This window comes from Gigantopelta aegis, chromosome 8 (genome assembly GCF_016097555.1).
Source record: "Gigantopelta aegis isolate Gae_Host chromosome 8, Gae_host_genome, whole genome shotgun sequence".
NCBI classification, from domain to species: domain Eukaryota; kingdom Metazoa; phylum Mollusca; class Gastropoda; order Neomphalida; family Peltospiridae; genus Gigantopelta; species Gigantopelta aegis.
In genome coordinates this window covers 43,204,494-43,229,959 of record NC_054706.1, presented here as the reverse complement: position 1 = coordinate 43,229,959, position 25,466 = coordinate 43,204,494, and the positions used below count along the sequence as shown (strand labels likewise).

Genomic DNA, 25,466 nt, shown 5'->3' with positions numbered 1-25,466 from the left:
GTCTTGATGACCGAATGCTGAACACAGGAATTCCACTGGCTGTTTTGGCAGAAATCCCATTTTGCATATGGGGCATTTTACGCCATAGTGACAGAGCATATTTTTTAATGCTACGCTGTGGTTGAAACCATTTCAATTAACTCCATTACAGCAGTAGGCTACTTCTGTGTTTTATGCAGCATAAAATGCTTAGGTGAAATCAGGCTTTTAACATATTGGTTTCTTCAATGCCAAGGCATCTTTTACATGCACTTTCCCATAGACAGTACAGCCTATACCACAGCCTTTGACAGACCAGTTGTGAGGCACTGGTTAGAATGGAAAATAAACCAAAAGGTCTTCTGAAACTTATGACCCATGCATCTCAAACAGGCTCTCTACCGCAGACTTACATCTCTGGTTCAAAAATAATTTCCCTGCGGTTATATACACCCACATTTTTAAGTTCCCTAAAATGTTGACTTTGGTTACAAGTTAAACATCATTATCTCAACAACTTATCTTTTGAGCCCAGGTAGTTTGAGTGCGAATAATTTTTACATGCTCATATACCACTAGAGTTTCGAGCAGTAGTTTGAGGTTGAAAAATTGTGTCTCATAGCATAATTTTCAATAACAACTACTATGTTTATCTTGAGAGAGAGAGAGTACCTTTTTAACATGCCTCTATACCACTTAGGTTTCAGGCATGTCCATCCCGGGCCCGGCCTCTGGATAGCCTGTGGTCTGATCTGGGACAGAATACTAATGAGCAATTTAGAAACTTAAATCTAATAGGGGAATGGGATTTTAATAATAATTAATTATATTTAAAAAGCACAGTCCAAAAATATCTTATCTTGAACTACCATTATTTGGAGTAGCTTCAACATTGCGGGATAACAAAATCTGATTGCATGTTAGTGTATTTTCTAGTAAGGTAAAATGCCTTTAAAAACCCAATTGTACCCCCCACGATAGAAAAATTCTGCCTCCATCCCAGGCTATAATAACATGAACTAGCCAGATATGCCAAGCCAAGCCTATTTTAAGTTGGTTTCTTTTAACTGAAAACCAAACCTCAAGTACCACATGCACTGTGTGTTACAACAGGTATTTAGTGAAAACTCTTTCATACTGAAGTCTTGCCTTCGAGTTTTCACCTTTTATAGGTCTGAAAGAAAAATAGCAACTACAGTATATATAACCAAGCATCCCCACAAAACATGTTGACACCATGCCACAATTTCAGACTGTTATTAAGAAGCCACACAAAAGTTGCATCAAACACAGCCAGTTAAGACCAGGAACTGTTTAAAGATACCAGATAGATATTCTCTTGCACATAGATACTATGGTATATTAAAATCAGTGACATCCCCCCAAAAAACCCCACCTACATGTGTGTAAGCCATAATATTGACAAAATTACCAGTACATAGAAAAATGGGCGAACTTGGGTCTACAATACCCATATTTGTTGGTCACAATTTTTGCTGGGAAATATATAAATGACTGACATTACTTCAAACCATGTTCTTGGACAATCTGGTTGTGGTGTTGCCAAGCTGCACCAGGTTATACAGTGAAACCCCTCAAAACCGGACCCTCAGTAAACCAGAATTCCCTCAAAACTGGACATTTTACACAGTCCCGTGATTTGCATATCTTTTAACACTAACATTTATACCTCTAAATCGGAAACCCCTCAAAACTGCACCGGACGAAATTATCCGGTCCCATTATGTTCCTTTAATGCGAATTTTACCTCAGAAAACCGGACAGTCACACCGACGTCAATCATTATTGCATTACTTCTACTTTGAATACCCACTCAGCCGGTAACGTGATTGCATACGCAGAGCTAATTACATGTGTGCATGCTCCAGTGTCACTGTTGTGCAGTTTACAAATACCAATTAAGGGATTAATTAACAGCTTTGATGTTTAACTAACTGGAGGAAACACATGTACTTCCTTTATTCTGAGCTCGATTGTTACAAAGTTAGATTAACTTACGAATTTGATTGAACTTCTTTTCATAGCCTACATGTCCGTCTCACGATTAGCACAATAAACGGCAAAGCAACTACAAATTTAATTAATTTTTTCAATTGTTTGAACCCTTTTTTGTTGTTGTTTTGTTTTTTATCTTTGCAAAGTTTATTTAACAAAATAAAGAGTAACAAAGAGTAAAATTGTTTAGCTTGGTTTGGCAGAAAATTTATCAACAGTGTTTCATTTTAGTATTTACTTTGGACATGTTGGAACGTCCAGCAAAACACCGCCATGTTGAATTAACGCTTAATGATAAACTTAAAATAATTCAAAAGTTGGAAACTGTACCTGTTTTATTTGGCAGTTTTATTAGTTACTATATCAGTAAAGAACACCAACCAACAAATGGTTTACCTCAATACTGAAACCTCTGTAAACTGGATACCCCTCAAAACCAGACTTTTTCCTTGTTCCTATGGCTATCCAGTTTTGAGGGGTTTCACTGTAGTTATGTTAGTATTGTCCAAAACTACTGAAATCAGAAGTTTATATGTATATACAACAATAGTATGGAACAAACATATTATGCCTGTGTGCATATCAAGTGCTCAGGCAGCACATCGTCATTTATCATTTGTCGTGTCATTATTTGTAATAGCTTAATATAATTAGGTTTAGGAAATAATTCTTCACTAAAAAACATAATACAAAATACTGAAAATGTATGTCTTTTCAAACCTTTCTTCAATGCTTACAACTATGTTGACCTCTGTATACACAGCCCATTAGTTTGAAGTTGCATGTTATTTTTAATACTAACTGTATGATAACAATTATTTCAATTATATAACAGCAAAATGACACGGTGCTCTGGCATAAGGGTGACTAACTTAAAGATTCTCTTGTTAACCTATATTGATTTTTTTGCAAATTAAAGGAGAGTACTAGTCACACAGCCCTCTCGATATTGTTTTATTTTTCACAGAATATATTCTAACATAGAAATTTGATTGAAATGCATGCAGAAATAAATGGTTGCATGCAACCTCAATCTTACAGACTGCACTGACTGCATGCAACTAGTACGACAACTGGAGTCAACAATATTTGTCACTCTTTAAAATATTTATAAGCATGATGCTTAGAACAACACTATTGATGCATTCATTCAAAGGAGCAATACAATTTATAAATCAATAAAAACACAAATGATAAAAAAAAAAAAAAACCCACAAGAAACAAACAACATAACTGAACAACATTTTACAACAAAAAAATTCCATCAACAACACGGAATGCATAAATCAGTGTAAGAGTTTCCAACAGTGACAAGATGTACTTAGCTTAAATTCAGTTTCGTGTGGAGAGAGACTTAGCTCAATGTAAGTTTCCAACAGTGACAAGATGTACTTAGTGTGACTTCAGTTTCATGTGGAGAGAGACTTAGCTCAATGTAAGTTTCCAACAGTGACAAGATGTACTTAGTGTGACTTCAATTTCATGTGGCAAGAGACTTAGATCAGTGTAAGTTTCCAACAGTGACAAGATGTACTTTGTTTTACTTCAGTTTCATGTGGAGAGAGACTTAGCTCAGTTGGAGAGTTTTCGACAGTGACATGATGTACTTAGTGTAACTTCAGTTTCATGTGAGACTTAGATCAGTGTATAAGTTTCCAACAGTGACAAGATGTACTTAGTTTGACTCCACTTTCATGTGGAGAGACTTAGATCAGTTGGAGAGTTTCCAATAATGACAAGATGTACTTAGTTTGACTTCAGTTTCATGTGAGACTTAGATCAGTGTAAGAGTTTCCAACAGTGACAAGATGTACTTAGTGTGACTTCAGTTTCATGTGGAGAGAGACTTAGCTCAGTTGGAGAGCACTAGCGTGAGGTGTGGTGGGTCATAGGATCAATCACCATCAGTGGGGTTTTCCATTAAAAATCATTGTATGTACTGTCCTGTTTCTTATAGAAAAAGTATACATAAAAGACTCCTTGCTACTTGACAGTAAAGAGTAGCGTATGTGGGGCAGCAGGTTTCATATTTCACTAGACTGAATGTTATGCACCAAAATGCTGTAGTGTATAATGTGCTGGGTGTCATTAACTATTCCTCTCCTTTCTGTACGAACAAACTAAAATGGAATGTGGAATATTGGTTGGTGTGTCAAAAATCCCGTGGCACAGAGAGGTGTTCTGATCTACATGTGAGATCTGTTAAACCTCCTTGGAGAAACGGACAATTTGGATTACAGTATCTCTTCTCTATGATAATCTGAACAACAAAACCGTAATCCGTGATCAACACCGTGTCTCCAATGGGTCCAATGGGCATTTAGCAAAACAGTGGTTGATTCCACAAATCTCTGTCTAGTGCCTCATCTACAGGAAAATGGCCACTCCCAAGGAGAAACTTTACTGGAGAATTCATCCTTCTTGCACTGCCAAGCATATATGTTAGTGCATATTCTGAACTAAAATTTAGTATCTGTTATTCCTAAGAAAGAATATCTTTTCCTTGTTTCCCTAAAGAAATGTTGACTTTATTTACTTGTCAGGGTGTTTGTTATTTCTTTGAGAAGGAGACTGTTTGAGTAAAGTAGGCAGTAACATGTGTATTATCTACTGGGTGCACTGAGATGAAAGCACGGAAAATAGCCTGAGGTGGGCATCAGTAGCCATTGGAAACTGTCACTTCCCATCTAGTAATAAACATCTACAAATTCTATTTAAAAACATACAGAATTACCAATGAATGAGATTTGATATTTTATTTATCTTAGTCTGCTCTGTGATAAAAGCACGTTTGTAGAATTACAGTAAGTAAAGTGTACCTGTACTATGACGTAGAAGATCATGAGAGGCATGAGAACTATGAGAATGTACGGTGTGCTAATCGAGATCACCAGGAACGTGCTGATGATGTGAAACAAGCAGTGCAGCACCATGTGAAACGTGGCCGGCAGCAACGTGTCAACGATGTCCATGTCCTTGCCCACAACATTGACAATTCTCCCCAGAGGGGTCGTGTCAAAGAAGCTCATCGGAGAGCATAAGAGGTTCTTCACAATGTCCATATGAAGCACGACCGAAGCATCACGGGCCCCCACTGCTCGGATCATTATCGCAGCAAACATAAATGATCCTACGAGAAGAGAAACGTTTTACAAAATTGATTCAGTACAGTATGAATATATATTTATTTTTTAAACAAGAAAAGTTATCTGGAATTAAATGCCTCAGTAACCATAAACTGGTTTGGTCTTGCTCACAGATGTAGATGCAATGAAAATAAATAGTCCTATGAGAAAAAAGATTTCTAAAAATTTATTCAAAACATTGTGAAAATATAACAACTACTGTATATCTTCGCCTATAAGTCGATTTTTTTTTCACCCAAAAATTATTTTATAACTTGGGGGGTCGACTTATAAGAGGGTAAACAAATTTCACCCAAAAATATTACCGTTTTGGAGATTATTTTACAAGTTTTATTGTTGAAGTATGTCCTGTATGCATGTTAATTTGACACATTTATTTTTTATAACCTTTTTTTTTTTTGGTATTAGAACGGTTTTGGTTATGCAAAAAGGCGTGCGATCTCACTCGCATACCAAGAGAACAGTCCACTTAGTTAAAATAACAGTCATCACTAATAGCAAAAATGTAAACAATACTAACTACCTGTTGTCTGAGTTTATTTTGAAATTTGGTCACTGGCATTACTGGTTGTTCAAACAATGTTTTGTCGGTGATTAACTTAATGAATATTACTGAGCTTTCCCTGAGCTTAGACTGATCTCTGCAGTTCACTAGAGCAATAGGGACATACATCATTTGGTACAAAAACCAGTGTACTTTCCAGAGTTATCCTCCTTACATGTATTAATATGGCGGCAAAACATGTGATACTTTCAGTTTTAATACTTTTATCGTAGTGATCTGTTGTCAGTGTTTATAAATAAAGTTGTTGTCTGTGCACAAAACCATGCTGTACAGTGCCATACGGTAACAGTCAAACAGCTTTCACTATCTACTACGGTAATATTTCGTTTTGATGCTATGTAGTTTGATTGCGATGTACAAAACGTGAAAACCGAAGTTTGTAAAATAATTTTCTTTTGTTCAAATGTTGTAAATTATTGTTCTCATGTGCGGAAAATAAGAAATACTTCAATATTTATAAGTTGTTTTTCATGGGTCGACTTATAAACGGGTCAATAAAAAAATACGTTTTCAGGGCTTGAAATTAGGGACTCGACTTATAGCCGAGATCGACTTACAGGCGAAGATATACGGTAAATATTTTTTTAAAACACACAAAAAAAACCCAGAAGAATTCTGTGCAATTAAATGTCTTGCCTGCCATAAATTGATTTGGTGATGCTCAAAGCTGTATCTGATGTAACTATATGTACAAGCCAAGTTTCTTTATCTAGGACTTACAGTTTGTGATAAAGGAGGTAAATTAAAAACCTTAACGTTAAGATTAATTGAAAATTGACAAGTGTCCCCGCTACTAGTCTGTTGGAAAAGTAACACCTAATACATGTTCGGATGGCAAATCCTTGCAAACTATTTGACTGGTTTCCATCATATCCAATCCTATTACATTTAATTAACATTAGGCACAAACACCAGTCTAGTGGGTAACCACAAACATTTACTTGGCATGCCTCTGTATCTCACATTTTGTCAAAATGAGACCCAAAAAAAATAAAATAAAAAAATTAAAATCAGCATATGTGACACAGTATTAATAACTAAAGGTTTTTTTTTTTAAACCTCCAAATATCGTCCATTTTGTTCTTCACTGTTTACAAGTTTAAACTTTAAGTCATAATGAGTTACAGCTATAGAAAATCTCAAATCACAGCACAATATTCTTTTACATAAATCAAAAGGGTTATAAAACAAGAATCATACAACACATTTATAATACAGTAAAATCTCTCAAAACCAGACCCTCTGTAACCGGAATTCTCTCAAAATCGGACGTTTCTCACCGTCCCCTTTTAAATTTCAATACCGGTACAAAAGAGAACCTCTCTAAACTGGATAACCCTTAAAACTGCTGCTATTAGACAATGTGCTGGGGTGTTGTTAAATATTCCTTTCCTTTTAGTAAACAGATAGAAGCTCCACACAACTACCACAGAATGAAGCACACATACCACAGAATGAAGCACACAGAATGAAGTACACATACCACAGAATGAAGTACACATACCACAGAATGAAGCACACATACCACAGAATGAAGCACACATACCACAGAATGAAGCACATACCACAGAAATAAGCACACATACCAAAGAATGAAGCATGCAGAAGGGTTTGAATAAAGGAAGAAGTGTTTTAAAACAAGCTGGCTACAGTAAAACAATGTGTGCAGTTTATTATATAAATTTAGAAGTTGGATAAAAAACCCAACAACCAATCTTTACCTATTTGTATGTTCCATACCCTACCCTGTATATGTATATTATGTACTTTGATCATTCACAATGAATTGGTTACAGTTAGGAGCTAGAATTGTTACACTATGAAATTTAAGACACAAGAATGAATAAAATTTACCTCTAATGGTCAAACATTTTAAACAAACTTTATTTTTAAATAATGATTCAATAGATCATATATTATAACAAAATGGCACATATTGGGGGATTTATACTAGTCACAAGAAGTTAAGTGCCATATGGACACTGCATCTGAGAGGGGTAGCCCATTCACTATGTCAGTGGTATGGAAACACTCTAACAGTTAAATGGATGACTGAATGGCTCATTTGCAGGCATCTCGCTACTTGTCTCATGGATATGTTATCATTGAGACATGGCATGGCTCGACCACAGTCCAGAATGGTCAGTTTACATTTTGATAGCATGGTTATCTGAAACCAGATTGCAAAGAAATTTAGACCTAGCTCCCAATCTTAATCTAACATAAAAAAGGAGTTTCATGTACACCATGCAGTTTTCAAGCAGGTGCCATGCTTTGTCAGAAAAAAAGTTTTATAAAGTCAAACAATCTTGGAATTTGATGGTCCTGTATGCATCTGTATGCAAGATATGGTCCGGACAAGAAAACGTTAAGAAGACAGATGTACAGACAAACAGACGGATAATGCCATACCATAATACAACCCACCATAGACCGGCGCATAAAAGTCATAATCCAAAATGTTGATTCTCCCAACAAAATGTTCATCTACAGGTTTTGTTTGATTTAAAGTGTACATAATGACAATAACTTTTAAGCAGTTTGTACTCCTGTCAAAAATGCTGACAATTGTGAATGGCCCCTTAATAGTACACTGATGTAGTAAAATTTCAATTAACAATTGAGTTATCAAGCTGAAACTTCTTTAGTATGATGTAACAACATTGCCAAATGCCAACTGCTGGGTTGTAAAAAAAAACAAAAAAGTGTTAAGGAAAGAGAGAAGGGGCACAAATTGCAAAAGATGGGCAGCAAAACGTGACAGAAGGATGGCAAAACATAATAATGTAGCATGCCTTGCTAAACATAGGTAGTGAGGACACTGGACTAGTAAAACAATCCATAGTCTAATAATGCATGGTTGTAGTATCACGTATAGTATTGAATAATCCACGGACTATTCATTTAAAAGTGTAGCACTGAACAGTCCATGGTCTAGTAAAATGTGTATCACTGCCAATCCATGGACTAGTTAAACATGTGTATTACAAGTCTAACACTAAATAGTCCATGGACTAGTAAAAACATGGATGTATTACAAGTATAACACTAAAGAGTCCATGCACTAGTTAAACATGGATGTATTACAAGTGTAACACTAAAGAGTCCATGGACAAGTAAAAACATGGATGTATTTGTTAGTACCATCAGAGTGCAAAATAGGGTGCTTGTTATTCACCTGGAACAAACCAAAATAAGGGACAGACAACACCAGAATGACAATGGCCATGTATGGGGTGACTATAACCATCAATGCAAATGATCCGATGGCACTCATGATGACATTCAACATTGATCGGACAGTGAACGGCATCACATAGTCGAGTTCCGCGACATCCTCACAGTACCGGTTCATGATCTGCCCCCTTGGTGTGGTCTCGTGTAACAGCAGCGTGGACCTAAGCAAAGCACACACCAAGGAGTTGAACAGGCAACATGATACTCTGATTCCAGCGACAGCCATTACAAAGGCAGAGACCATTTCCAGAAGACCTGGCAACCAAACAGAAACACATCCAAGTCACATGTACAGTCCAAAGCAGGAGACTACGTGTCTGAAGCTATGTCTGTGGCTATGTTAAGTTGCCTCCCAAAACAATGTAATTAAATCTGAAGATTGTACTGAAAATAACTCACATAAATCACAACAATGAATTAATTAAGAGATAGTGAAATTGGCTATGGGTATGTAGCGTGATAATAGATACTTGATACATCTACAAGGAAACGGTTCACACAAAAATGTGTTACAAGAAAACATCAAAAGAAAGGAAACATATATTTAAGAAGACCCCAGTACATGTTAAACTATTGCTTTTAGGAGTCTATATAATTCAAGGCCCCAGTACATGTTAAACTATTGCTTTTAGGAGTCTATAGAACTCAAGACCCCAGTACATGTTAAACTATTGCTTTTAGGAGTCTATAGAACTCAAGACTCCAGTACATGTTAAACTATTGCTTTTAGGAGTCTATAGAACTCAAGACCCCAGTACATGTTAAACTATTGCCTTTAGGACTCTATATAACTGAAGGCCCCAGTACATGTTAAACTATTGCCTTTAGGAGTCTATATAACTGAAGGCCCCAGTACATGTTAAACTACTGCCTTTAGGGGTCTATAGAACTGAAGGCCCCAGTACATGTTAAACTATTGCCTTTAGGGGTCTATAGAACTGAAGGCCCCAGTACATGTTAAACTATTGCCTTTAGGAGTCTATATAACTGAAGGCGGTGCCTCATATGAGAAGAGCCGATTGCATTACAACCACCGACATGTTTTGTCAAGTCACAATCAGCTATTCTCATATGCACGACATCGCCTTTACAATAAACAAGCTGGCTAAAGAGAGAACAAACATTAGTTGACAAAGACTATTACCATTTAATAAACTTTTAATTGTCTAACATTAGTGACTACAGTGGATAAAGTAAATGACAAGGATGATATACGATTTTTTTCTGTTAGTGGGATGGACTCCAACTGATCAGCTAGTGAGTACAATACTAATTGCTTTCAAATCAGGTGAATGCTTGATATTTTACCTAACTAAATAAAAAGGTGCTTGATGAGCAGTTGGTTTGGGATCAATCCCCGTTGGTGGGCCAATTGGGTTATTTCTTGTTCAAGCCAGTGCACCACGACTGGTATATCAAAGGCTGTGGTATGTGTTATCCTGTCTGTGGAATGGTGCATATAAAAGATTCCTTGCTACTAATGGAAAAATGTACCGGGTGACTCTATGTCAAAATTAACAAAATTTTGACCTCCAATAGCTGATGATGAATGAATCAATGTGCTCTAGTGGTGTCGTTAACAAAATAAACTTTATTAAAATAAAAACACATTTCAATAGAAACTACAGGGCTGGACTTAAGAAAAATGTACCATAACCTCAAACAAGGTTTCATGAAAACAGAAGCCCATAACCTCGATGTTTAAATGAACAAACTTCTGCTGTATGGTCATTGTTAACAGTCTGTCATTCAACAGAGTCACTTGGTGAGATGTGTTTTTGTGAACCAATAAAAGTACAAATACCATTTTAAAAACATTTCAAGATTAAAGATATTTGTCAGTTATCCCCTTATGTGGGATAACATTATTATTCCCTTATGTGGGATAACATTATTATTCCCTTATGTGGGATAACATTATTATTCCCTTATGTGGGATAACATTATTATTCCCTTATGTGGGATAACATTATTATTCCCTTATGTGGGATAACATTAAATTGTTTTGTAGTTCTCTTATTTCTATCTTCCAAAAGTGAAACAACATCACTTGCTGATAAATGCTAGCCTAGTTTTCTTTTTATAAAGGTGGTGCAAATATTATTCAGCACCCAAGACGTATTCGTAATGAAGAACACCACACCATTGTTTTTTTAATTGGTGATATATCTAACAAAATGAAATGTTTTTTATCTTCTTTTACAAGTTGCAGAATAAAAAATAAAAATAAAAATCATCAGTTATGATCAATTATTATTAAATTTGCAATTGAAGACAAAAATATCAGAAGACAGTTAGTGGTCACAAAACTGTAGTCACTGTTGTGATCAGAGTGGGATGTAGCCCAGTAGTAAAACGCTTGCTTTATGCGTGGTCAGTCTGGAATTGATCCCCGTTGGTGGGCTATTTCTCGCTCCAGCCAGTGCTCCACAACTGGTATAACAAAGGCCTTGGTATGTACTATCCTGTCTGTGAGATGCTCATATAAAAGATAGCTTGCTGCTAATTTGAAAGAGTAGCCCATTATGTGGCAGCAGTGGGTTTCCTCACTCATTATCTGCATATATGTATGTCCGATGCCATATAATTGTAATTAAAAAGTGTTGAGTGTTATCATAAAATAAAACATTCCTTCCTTCTTTTTTCCATTATGATCACATCTCAAATTATTTACACAAATTAGCACCAAATTGGCAAAAGAATGATTTCAGTCAAAGATTGCAGATGTTTTCATTGTTCAAATTCAGTATACATTTTATTATGTGTGTGAAATAAACAAAAGGACACTGGTATCATATTTGATTTATAAGGGTGTTAACAAAACTATTTAATTGACAGTACATAAGCTTTTGAAACCTGAAACGTCCAACTGATTTTTTAATTACAATTTCGTTTAATTGATTAAAATTCTTTATTAATTTATTATCTTGTATTTTTGCTCACTGTAACCGATATAACCTGAGTGACTGTTTGTGTCTTACATCAAGCCATGAAACTAATGAAACTACGTTGACAGAAAGTTTTAACAGCTACAGGTAGCAGCTTGCATTTTATCTATCAGATGCCATCACTGAAACTGTGTTCTGCATGTATCACAAAATCCGAAAAGGTTTGTCACTGAAAAACATCTGAGGAACATATTATAATATCAAGCCATACCTGTACTTACACACATTATAATGAATGAAAAAAAGAGTAAAGTTTGTTTTATTTAACAACGCCACTAGAGCACATTGATTTTTTTATCTTATCATCGGCTATTGGACGTCAAACATATGGTCATTCTGACACTGTTTTTTTAGAGGAAACCCGCTGTTGCCACATAGGCTACTCTTTTACGACAGGCAGCAAAGGATCTTTTATTTGCGCTTCCCACAGGCAGGATAGCACAAACCATGGCCTTTGTTGAACCAGTTATGGATCACTGGTCAGTGCAAGTGGTTTACACCTACCCATTGAGCCTTGCGGAGCACTCACTCAGGGTTTGGAGTCGGTATCTGGATTAAAAATCCCATGCCTCGACTGGGATCCGAACCCAGTACCTACCTGTAGACCAATGGCCTAACCATGACGCCACCGAGGCCGGTATATAATGAATGAATGAATGAATGTTTAAATACATTGGCTATTGGGTGTCAAACTCACACACATTATAAAGTCAGCTACATCTACACAGAATAACTTACTAAGGTTAATTTCTGCACCCTTGTTTTGGCTTTATACACAATAAATATAACATATTATCTAACTGTAATTTTAAAAAAATATTTGACAAATAGTACCTTTTATTTATTTCATCTGTTAAAACTTAAACATAACATTTTGTCTAAAATTATGAAAATAGAAACATACTGACATGTAAACAGCATTATATAGAACTCGGAAATCTTTTGACAGGGGTCAAGGTAAGTAGACTGCTTTTATTTCACGAAGCATTGTAATAATATAGCTAATTTTGTATTCCAATGAGCTCACTTAGCATCTTCTTATAATGACAATAAAACAGGTGCATAATGATTCCATTTTTAAAATGCAAAATTGTTATTAAAAAAAATATTGTTTTAAAATTACTAATGCACCAGACTCCAGAAGAAATTTAAGTAATTTTTTTTTTTTACTATTTATGAAATATGGATTTCAAGTGAAATTACAGTAAGCCATGTTATATTAATTGTGTATGAAAGCAAAACAAGGATGCAAAAAGTGACTATTACCCACCTTAGGTGTCTGCATAGAGCTATTTCAGAACTGATCACACGAGAGGGAGGGCAAGAAGCATAGATATCCTTTTATACACCACCCACAAAACTACATTTTACTTCAACCATCAATACATTTATAAGGGAAGGGGGGGGGGGGGGGGGGGGATATAGCAGACCCACTTGGTGTTAGATAAAACTATGATGCCTCCCAATCATTTGTGGAACCCCTCGGCAATATTAATAGAACACCAAAATTCGATGGAACCCACAATGAAGCAGACAACTACTGGGGTTTTTTTGGACAGTATAACTACTAGTATTGTGTTTCAAAATTGAAAATCCTCCCCTCACCACACATACACACTGTTCTGTTATTTTATAATCACATAATAAAAAAAAGGTACTAAATTAAAATATTTAAAGATTTTAACAAGTTAAAAACCAGTGTTAATGTGTGCAGTTTGTCTATGTAATTGTTCGTACCTTGTGCCAAGCCGAGCACCCCATAAACAGTCAGTCTAAGATGTGTCTGTGAAACTGACGTCGTGTTCATAGACAGCGCATCGTTGCTCCAGTCGCTCAGCCAAACGTTGCCAGAGATACTAGCAGCATTGGTAAGGGCAAAGAACAAGACCACTCCAAAACTCATGAACAGACCAACAGCTTTGAGGTAGGTCAAGAACACTTCAAGCTTTACCTGTAAAATAAATAAATATCTACTGTAATCCATGAAAATAATGTCAGTAAGATATTAATGCAACAAATGTGTCCTATGTATTAGCACATTTTATGTATCAGTGCATTCTATTTTTAACCAATATCAACACCAAGAATATAAAAACAATCCCCCCCCCCCCCCACCCCCAGACACCAACACAATTGGAGATGTGACTGTTAGAATGAAAGTACTATTTTATATCATTAAAAAGTAATCATGTAATGAAGAAGAAAACACAACAGTTAATGTAAAATAAATTCATTCTGGATGAGCAAAACGAACAGTCCATGAATTGTTGTTCACAATAAGTATATTATATTCAATTGGCTCAACACTGTGAAACTACTAAGTACCAACACAAATGGCTTGCTTCCACTGGTTTAATTATGAAAACAAATGCCAACTGCTGCTGTTTAACTGATAATTGAAAGCAACTCCGATGTTTTGTTTGCAGTGTGATCTTTAAAAGTTGCATTGGCCAGACGTACCCTGTATTAATAAAAAATATGCAATTTAGTGTGTACCTGTCCCAGTGCAATAATATCAAAGACATTTACAAACACCCTGTATATGACAAATGTCCTGCACAATTTCCCCCGGATTAATAGTATAATACAACTATTGTATAACATATTGTGAAAAGTGCAAGTGGTTTGTGATTGCAATACTTTCTCATGTTGTTTATATCATAATTTATTTTATTGATTTTTTTTTTAGGGGAATGGAGGGTAAAGAATTAAAATATAAAGGAGGTAAATCCACACAATAACAAGCATTCTGAGAGAATTGCATTTCCCTAACCAGGCCCAACAAATTTCAAAGGCCTGAATTTTTGTTGTACGGGTATATAACATTCATGAGAGGGTGATTGTTGTCAGCCTGTAGCTCTGTCAAAAAGGGTTGAAGTCCCATGAAAGACAAACTCTACATGATAATTGTATATTAAAATGTTCAGCACAATATCTTGATGCTTTGCAAAACAAATGTCACAATGATGGTTGTAATATCATAACTGTCAAAAATGGGTAAATCCATATTCAAAGTTAAACTTTGTTTTGTTTAATTACTCCACTAGAGCACATTGATTAATTAATCATCGGCTATTGAATGTCAAACATTTGGAAATTCTGACATGCAGTCATCAGATAAAACCCGCTACATTTTTCCTAATGCAGCAAGGGATCTTTTATATTCACTTTCCCATATCCCTATTAATGTCAAACTTGATCTACAACTAAATGATAACTGTCACAAATGGGCAAACACCAAGAAACTAAAAATTTATCTGTAACTGCACATGATAAAACTATATACCAAATTTCAGCTCAATATCTTAAAGCATTTAAAAAAAAGAAAGCAGTAAAAACAAAAGAAGGAACCCCCCCCCCCCCCCCCACCCCATATGGTTGTAATATCACCTAAGATCAAGGGTCATAACTCTGAAACTCAAACCTGATCTCTAAAAAGATAAAGCTATACACAAAATTTCAGTTCAATATCTTGAGACACTACGAAGAAATGTCTGGAAAACAATATGTGAGAGACAGACAGACAAACAACCGCTGCTTATAGATCATTAGAGTAGCCATGAGGCAACAGCAGTTTTTCCCTCTTCAATTGCAAGTACAATGTTTTGAAGACCCAACATGTGCAGGTGTGTCATTAACCAACATTCCTTTCATTTGTGATATTTCTCGTCTTTCTTACCCTTCCAGTCAACAAAGTTTCTGACTTTATCAACTTGTTGTCATGCTTCTTGCTTTTGTCTGTGCACTTGTCTACTTCCGTCTGTGACAGTGTTTGATCCGTCTGCTTCATTCCGTCTCTAAGAGGTGAAGTGCCATCTTTTTCCTTGTTGCCGGGACACAACTCCTGTGAGGAGTGACGACTCTGACCGCTGCTCACTGTTCGAACCGACTCCGTGCGATGTCGGAATGTTTCAGAAAGTACTGAACGCTGTCTGAAATAAAATAAAATAATTATTATTATAATGCAGTGGAATCCGCTTATTTGTATAGGCCCAGTGAATGAAAAAAAATATTCCATATAGTAAGTTTTGTTCACTGTAGCAACTTTGTTTGTTTCACTGCAGATCTGACCTACATGTATTTATGAAGCTGACCCAGTACTAAACTGGCTTTGGTCAAATTGGTGTGTAAAGTGCAGTTTTTCCAAAAAACGTGCACAAATCATCTCCAATGTAGATGTAAATATTTTTTATAAATAAATAAATAGGCGAACAAAACAAGTAAAAGTAACAACTAATCAGTTAAGAATTTTATATTTATGTTTTAAAACACAGCACAACAAATGATTGTAAACACTTAATGTAAATTGGGAAATAACCGTTAAACTTGGTTAAAATTATCACACATATTTTTAGTCAGTTCAGTTCTTTCAGTTGGCACAAACTAAGGAATCCAGTCAATGTTTTAGTTGGCAGAAAACTCTACAGACGCTTGGTGACACGAACATGGACATGTGCAGCAACTTCGTATGTTTTACTGTAGATTTGACCGATATATGAACCTGACCCAGTACTAGACTGGCTTCAGTCAAATTAGTGTTAGGTGAAATTTTACTAGAAACGTACACAACTAATCCAGTAAATAATGCAATACAAAAAAATTATAAAATAAAAATAATACCAACGGTTTAGTTAAGAATTTCATATTTATGTTTTATAACACAGCATGACAGTTCTTCAGATTGTAAGCATTTATATAAACGGGAAGGGGGGGGGGGGGGGGCAGAATAATCCAGTTCTCACACAAAAATCTGTTCAATGAAGCACTAATATTGTTAGTCAGTTAATTTTCTCCCTAGTCAGCACAAACTATGGAATCCAGTTGCATTGTTGTTGATTACTGGCCACTGTCTTCTCAAACTGGTCTTCTATGTTATAAAGTCCGTCAAAGTCAACACAGTCATTTTCTTCAAAATACAGTCAGATTCTTCCAAGATGTGACGTATTTCACATGCTGTCACCGGTAGAATGTAGTCGTCATCATCGTCGTCATTGTCACTGTCGTCTAACACATCGGCTAGCTGGGTTGTAGATGGGGCACACATTTTGTCATCGGTTGGTGTTGAGTAGCAGTCCTAGGTGTCGTCTTGGGTAACATATCTGTCAAAATTGTCGACTGTCACACCAGTGATAGCAGTGGTCGGTTGGTCAGTTTCATCAACTTCGTTGTCGTTATCTACAACGTCGGCAACAGAAAATCCACCCTTCCTAAAACAGTTAACTATCGTTGCTGGTTTCATGTTTCTCCACACTTTTGTCAACATGTGAATAGCATCAAGTAAAGTCAGTTTTTTTGCAAGGTCATTGACAGTGATGTTTTCGATGTGGTCAATGATTTTATATACCACTTGGGTGCGATAATTCCCCTTCAGACTGCGAATTATGCCCTGGCCACATGGTTGGATTAAAGAAGTAGTTCTGGATGGAAGGAACATCAGTTTAACGTTTTCTAATTTGTCAGTGGGTGGGCAGTGCAGTTGTCGACTAACATGACCACTTTCAATCGTTTTAGCCATTTCCTGGATGAAAGCTGCAAGCCACTCTGTGAAAATTGCCCCTGTCATCCATGCATTTTCACTGTTGGTATATGATTCAGACAGACCTTTTTTCCACTGGAAACATCGTGGGTCCTTACTTTTACCAATAACTAACAGCTTATTGCACGCCACCAACACAGTCACTTGATCCCTACCTTTTTTGCTGCCGCTCACTTCATCAGTTTTTCGTGTTAGGGTGCCATTTGGCAGTGCTCTATAATACAAGCCTGTTTCGTCTGCATTATAGATGTCCTCTGCATTGTAGTTTACCAAAATTTCTGGAAGTACAGTCTTTGACCAGTTGTCAGCTCCAATGAAATCTACATCCTTCTTCTCTCCATGTAGTTTTTTTATAAACAATTCCATTTCTCTCTTTCCATCGTGACAGCCATCCACTCGTTGGGTTGAAGTCATCCACTTTCAATATTTTCGCTAGTTCTTTTGCCTTTTCAGTTAAAATGGGCCCAAATACTGGTAAATCTTTCAGTCGGGCATTCGCAAACCACGCGGAAAGGGCACCCTCAACATTCGCTACTTTTCCTGTTCTCTGCCGTTTTTTATCTGTATTAGCATTGCTGTGAAACTGGTTACAAATTTCCTCACTTTTGGTGGATAAACGAGAAACTTGCTATTGGGAACACCCAAGTTTCTTCGCAATGACTGTTTGTGATATTTTTTTATCTAACATTTCTACAACTTGATATTTGTTTGCAAGAGATAAATCGTTTCTTTTGCATTTGTTTGCCATATTCGGGAACATGAAATGTCTTGTTACCTACAGGTTAATGGGCTGTGAAGTAAAGAAATATATATCTATTCGTATCTTAATGTGTAACTATAAGTTTGTTTGTATACAATTTTATTTCAGCATTTGATTATCAAAACATCTATTGACAGTTATCCCAAGTAGGGTCTCAATTAGTGAAGTTAAGCATTGTCTCAGCATGTGCTCAAGCTAAAATTAACAGCTGTACTCGAAGGCAATAATTTACTCGATTACTTTTTAAAAAACAACTAACAGATCTCACGAAGGAACTGAGATGTAATACAGTAAAATGATGTTTATTTATTTACAAAACACTGGCTATGACAAATGACAGCAATCGATTGTTGTGTATTTAACCAAGCAAGCCTGGCAAGGCTGTGCAGTGAACACAGTGAGCTTTGTTGTTTTGTCTGCAACACTCTGGCTAGACGGAGTCGGTGATGGAGATTAACAAAGGCGTCATGTGCGCAATACAGGTTTTATTCTAGTAAATTAAATGACTGACAATCAACAGTGTACAGTGATAAACAACTCATAAGATTTGGTAAGTGTTAATTCCTATCGAAGCACAATCTACGGTTCCACATTTTGGATAATATGATTTTGACTGGCTTACTTCGGCAACAAAGTAAGTCTGATTTTCTGTTTTCTCTCCCTCTCTCTCTTTTTTAAAACTTTTTTTCTTTTCCCCACCACCGTTTATATTTGACTGAAGATTTTAAGACTTGTTTTGTTGTTTCTTTTCAGTTTCTACATGCAAATAACAGACATGTACGGTTAGAAAGGCATTTAATTAAGCGATATTATTTATACTGTTTTAATGCTAAACGGTTCTGTGCAGCCACATAATATGCAAAAAACCAATTTATGCTATAAACCGACATGCAATTAAGTGGAATCCACTGTAATTAAATAAATAAATAAATAAAAATTTAAGTGTTTGTACAGTGCATCCAGGATGTTTTTGTATTTACTTTTTTACAGTCCTAACGTGACATACATGTAAACAGCATAGGCCTAAAACGTATAAACTATTAAATTTATACTGCTATATTTTTATAAACTAAAAACAGCACGTCTCACTAATAAATAAAGCATTTTATATTTAATATACAACTTACATGTACTTACAATACAAACTGCATTTGTACATACATGTAACTCAGGTATTTTTCTCAATTTGTACTCAATAGAAACAATAAAAACAACTATTATGTATTTTAGTACTGCACAAACCTTTCAATACTTCTGTCTTCAGTTAAATCCATAATAGACCCAAGTTGTGATAGCATTTCTTCTCGTAGACTTAGCCCTGAAAGAAATAAAGAAAGAAAAATTCACTGAAATGTGCTGTGAATCAATATTTCAAATAAATGAAAGAATTGGTCATTATTATCACTGGCTACTGTACTTTCTGCCCTGGCAATGCATTACAGGTTAAAGACATTGTTTATGAACGTGCTTAACATAACTGCATCTTGTGAACAAACATTCTCAGAGTACTGATAAAACAATACACGTCCCCTGCCGGGCCCAACTAACTTTCATATCTCCTAAATTTAAGGGCTATAACTGTGAAAACTGGGTAAATCACCATGAAAGTTAAACTTAATCTATAACAGTACATGACAAAGCTATACAAGAGTCTGGAAAACAAATTTTTCTTATCTCTTAAGTTCAAGGACAATAACTGAGTAAATCGCCACGAAAATGCAATATTTACTGAGAGAGATAGATGGGAGGTGGAAATGAATGTTTTTCAGACACATATGTGTGTTAACACTGTATGCGTTATCAAAAATAACAAATTATGTTCTCACTGACGGGTGTGTAAGAAAATGGTATTAGCTGTGAAAATGTAGGCATATTTTGTTTATAACAGGATGAACTATACTACTGCCAGTGTCTTCATGAATCGTTTCTCGTTTTTTTCGCATGTCAGTCGGTTCTCTCAAAGACATTAAGGAGCATGTGCAGATGTCTTTATTTTAACTGAAGTGTCGAAATGTTTTATGACATAGTGTCTTCCTAGCATTACAATAGCAAATCATCACGTATCAGTGTAAACAACTTGGCAACAGCATTTCTTAGAAATTGTTTTTGTCCGTTTAGCTTAGATATGAATAAAATTAAAGAGGTAAGCAGATTAATTTTTAAATAGTATATATATTGATGATAATTAGATTTAAAAATGAGATTGGTAAACAAAATATTGCAACATATTGGATGTGTTTTAATGTTTGTTTTTTGGGGGTTTTTTTTTACTCACCAGGCATGGTGGAATAAACATTTTACTATAGCCCCACCGTGAAAAAACCGTTGGGTTACTGTATTCTAGAAGGCCTGGATTCTAGCAAATGTTTTCAAGCTCTGTTTGACTAAACTCAGCTCTGATTCTAGCAAATGTTTTCAAGCTCTGTCTGACTAAACTCAGCTCTGATTCTAGCAAATGTTTTGAAGCTTTAACTGAACTCGGCTCTGATTCTAACAAATGTTTTCGGCTCTGATTTCAATGACTGACCTTCCAAGTCTTGCCCTTCTTCATCAGAAGCAATGTCGATGGTTAAGAAGTTCTTGAGGAAGAGGGCGAAGGCCCCCGCATGAGTCATCAGCTCCGAGTAAGACCCAACCTCCGATATCTGACCATCCACCAAGACGACAATCAGGTTCACTTGGGGCAGAAAGTTGATACCATGGGTCACCAGGATTCGTGTCTGCAAAACATATATTTACACACATTTCTAATGGAGTTCTTTTTCTGTTTATAAATGATATGCATATTACAGTAAAACCTGTCTTTAGAGGCTAGTTTAATAATCTTCAATAAGTATCTACTATTTACGAATCAAAGGAAGGAATGTTTTATTTAACGACACATTTAACAGTTTAATTATGGTTATATGGAATTTTACCACAAAGATAATGAGAGAGAAAATCTGCTACTGCTACACAATGGGCTACTCTTTCCAATTAGCAGGAAGGGACCTTTTATATTCAACTACCCACATACAGGATAGTATATATCAAGGCCTTTGTTATAACTTATACTAGTTGTGAAGCACTGGCTGGAACTAGAATTACTCCTGGTTAATAGACCCATTGACGGGGATCGATCCTAGTCCAGTTGTGCATCAGGCAAACACTTTACCACTGGGCTATGTCCTGCCCCATTTTACGAATAAACATTCTCTGTGAGCCACCCTCATGCCAAATCACTGGATAAACTTATACACAACTTGTACATTTCAAAAGGCATTTCAGAATTTTGTATTATTTTTTAATGAGGAACTATTTCCTATACCAGACTATATTATGCTACAATAAGTTTCAACATGTCCAATGGTAGTTTGATGTCTCAACTGGTAAATTGAATTGCTTGTAAGGATGGCCTTGTTATATGTCTAGAGAATAACTAGTTAATGATGTTGGATATTGGCTTTATCCTGTAAAGAATGGGAATTTCCCATTCGACCTGAACAGGATAAAGCCGATATCCTACATCATTAACTAGTTATTATTTCTATCCTGCAGTCCATACAAATTAAGGGAAATAGCTGTGATTTCTGTTATTTATGATGTCAACTGAGCTATGCATGTGACATCACATACATGTCAAAAGTCAAAATCTGCTGGTAAATGTTTATGACTTTGCTTTAATCGGTCATCATACTTGACCAACAGAACCAGTGGTTGCAGGATAAATTAAATTTATTGTCAAGTTACCTTTTCACTGAGGATGCCCTTCGGTCCAATGACGTTGTCAAAGATGTGTTTGCCGACGTGTGCGTCCACAGCACTGAGTGGGTCATCAAAGAGGTATACGTCTTTGTCCTGATACACCGCACGGGCAACACTGACACGCTGCTTCTGACCTCCACTCAGGTTAATACCCTAGAGACAGGCAGACGTCTACATTTAGCACGATCATTTACTTTCCAAATAAGTGATGCTGTATATACATGTACAAAGCACTAGTATTGTTAACTCCTAAATTTGGAAAATGGCATATATCATGTTTTGGAAAGGAGTTCTTAATTATTTGGCTTTAGGTGTTCATCTCACAAATTAAAAAAAAAAAGTATTAAATTATTAGCATTTAATTAATTTTATAAAAGAAATAATATGCTATGTTTAGTTTAAATAAAATGAAAATATTTAAATAAAGTTTAAAAAACATTTAGTACATTTTTCAATTTTTTAACATGCATTGAGATGAAAAACAAGTTTGTTTTGTTTAACGACACCACTGGAGCATTGATGTTTTAATCAGCGGCTACTGGATGTCAAACATTTGGTAATTTTGACATATAGTCTGAGAGAGGAAACCAGCTACATGTACATGTCTCCATTAGTAACATGGGGCGGGATGTAGCCCAGTGGTAAAGCACTCGCTCAAGGCACGGTTGGTCTGGGATCGATCGCCGTCAGTGGGCCCATTGGGCTATTTCTCGTTCCAGCCAATGCACCATGACTGGGATATCAAAGGCTGTGGTATGTACTACCCTGTCTGTGGGATCGTGTATATAAAAGATCCCTGGCTGCTAATCGAAGAGTAGGTCATGAAGTGGCAACAGTGGGTTTCCTCTCTCAATATCTGTGTGGTCCTTAACCATATGTCTGACACCATATAACCATAAATAAAATGTGTTGAGTGCATCATTAAATAAAACATTTCCTTCCTTCCATTAGTAGCAAGGGATCTTTTATATGCACCATCCCAAAGACAGGACAGCACATAGCACAGCCTTTGATGTACCAGTCGTGGTGCACTGGCTGAAACAAGAAAGAGCCCAATGGGTCCACAAACGGGGATCAATCCTAGACCAATCGCAGCATTAAGATGAAGACCCATAGACTCAACTCCAAAGTTAACCAAGTTTTATTGGTCAAGGACTTAAAGAAATGGAGTTAAATTGGAAAATTTAACGAAGGAGCTAAATGAAACAAGAATTCTGAGGAGTAAAATTTCTCATCTATCATAAACAATTTTGGTTCACTGTGATGAACATCAATAGGTGCAACTATAAACCAAGTTTCACTGGCCATCGGAAAAGTAATAACTATATCTTGCCTTTTTACTTCAAAAAGGCAAGACAAAAACACTCACAAGTTTTGCTGGTAATTATTAAGAGGCATAGTTCTAACTAAACTCCAGAAATTTGATTTCAGTTAACATCCTAAGGACTGGTTTCTGACCTTTTCCCCAATCTCTGTCTGGTCACCAGCAGGCAACATGTCAAGGTCAGGCCCAAGAGCACACGCCTCCAACAGATGATTATATTTGGACTGAATAAGTGGTTTTCCAAACAGAATGTTGTCTTGCAGGGTACAGTTCTGAATCCATGCTTGCTGTGCGACGTACGCTACAGAACCCTGAAAAGTAACAAGTAGAATCAGTGCCATGCATCGAAACAAGCAGTGTGTATGAACCCACGTACGTTACCACACCTGGCAACCTATGAGTGGGGACAACCTCTTCTTACAAACTCATGTAAGAGATGACCCATTGTCGACCAATTTCGTCTCCAACATACGTTGGAAATCAATTGTGAGACTTGTCACTGGCTGTTCCGAGGTCATGACCCAAGTGTCTTGAGTAACCATAAACACATGACATCACTGCAGTATGTCATTTGTTTTTATGACAGTATTAACTTATACAGTTTCAACCTAATGTTCAGTCATTTTATTTGTTCATTAAATTATATTAAGAAATTACTTTTTTAAGGTGTGTAAGAAAGAGAATACACTCGTGCCTGTTGGGAGAAGATTTATTTTATTTAAATTATACAACTTGTGGTTTCCAAAATGTATTTTACCCATAAAAACATTTGGCAAAAACTTGTAAGATAAATCGTCTTCAAAGGGTACTCATGAATTATTACCTATATTAAAAAAACTGTACCTTTCCTTACTGATACTTGCAAAGTATTTAGACCAGGATTAATATTTCACATGTGATATTATACGGGTATTACCTACATGTATTTGTGGTAAACATTTCAAGTATGCCGGTTGAATTGTTTTTAAATGTGTCCCCATCCTGTCAAAACACTACCTCTGTCTCTTGTTGATCCAATCTCTTTAATCTTCCTCATAAGACAGATTACTGAACTAAGCATTCAATGTGTTTCTCCCCATCCTCTATTAGTACAACAAGTCTCAATAAACACAATTTCGAAAAATCTTGGAGTGATTTGTACTATCAGTCTTTTCAGTGAAAGTAAGTTAAAACATAATGTTTGTTTGATTTGTTTACCGACACCACTAGAGTGCATTGATTTATTAATTGGCTGTCAAACATTTGGTAATTTTTACATATAATCTTAGCGATGTAACCCACTACATTTTTCCATTAGTAGCAAGGGACCTTTTATATGCACCATCCCACAAACAGAATAGCACATACCATAGCCTTTAATATACCAGTTGCGGTGCACTGGCTGGAACGAGAAATAGTCCAATGAGCCCACCAACAGGGATCGATCCCAAACGACCGCACATCAAGTGGGCACTTTACCATTGTGCTATGTCCCGCCCACTCAAAACATAATAAGATATGCCACTGGCTTTTAACAGATGAAGACTGACCAATGGATGTTTTAAAGAATAACTAACAAGCTACGAGGAATTACGGATTATCTGTCCCGAGTGAATTAATGTTGTAAACCCGAGCCTCTGGAGAGGGTTTTACAGCATTAATTCACGAGGGACAGATACTCCATAATTCCTCGTAGTGAGTTGGTTATTCTCTTTATTACCCATTGTCAATCTTTAACGATTTTAAAAGTATATTTACGTTGTCGCTGCTGTAACAACTAACAAGCTCTACCAGCCATAACAATATATTCATACGCGCCGTTACCATTGCACACCCAACAGTATCCACCAAAGAATAGTTCCAAAAAAACCCAGTCAAAATAATAAAATAAAAACATTTTTAAACATTTGTACATATATTTTGATTTTTAATTCCGTAAATATTCGTATCGTAAAAAAATATTTGAAGTTCGTAGTAATAGTTTGACCGATGAATGGAATCATGAATGAACAAAAAGTGGTCCCGGCAGTATGTAATTGCCAATCATATCTTGTCTTTTTAAAGCCAGCCAATCAGTGACTGTAGAAGCAATCTGCACACTGTGCAGAGATCGAAAAAATATTACCCCGTATATTTGAGCCCATATGGGTAATAAATCACAATGAGACACAGTGGTACGCACCCTGCACCAGATATTCCCCAAGTCCCAACCAGTGCTCCACAATGTATGTA

General features: G+C 36.1%; 1 protein-coding gene across 3 annotated transcripts in view; it reads right to left on the bottom strand.

The window, feature by feature from the left end:
- The window catches only part of LOC121378788 (multidrug resistance-associated protein 1-like), an 87,606-nt gene that overhangs the window by 18,709 nt on the left and 43,431 nt on the right, over positions 1-25,466 (bottom strand). For 2 of the 3 annotated variants that reach the window (XM_041507104.1, XM_041507106.1), the window contains 7 exons: positions 23,390-23,566; positions 21,917-22,084; positions 20,715-20,907; positions 19,430-19,505; positions 15,571-15,823; positions 13,629-13,842; positions 8,885-9,198 (listed from right to left, as the gene is read on the bottom strand). In XM_041507104.1, the coding sequence (XP_041363038.1) occupies positions 8,885-9,198; positions 13,629-13,842; positions 15,571-15,823; positions 19,430-19,505; positions 20,715-20,907; positions 21,917-22,084; positions 23,390-23,566 (1,395 nt within the window). Of the gene's footprint in view, positions 1-4,814; positions 5,126-8,884; positions 9,199-13,628; positions 13,843-15,570; positions 15,824-19,429; positions 19,506-20,714; positions 20,908-21,916; positions 22,085-23,389; positions 23,567-25,466 lie in introns of all 3 variants that reach the window. The other variant, XM_041507105.1, reaches the window with a different exon arrangement.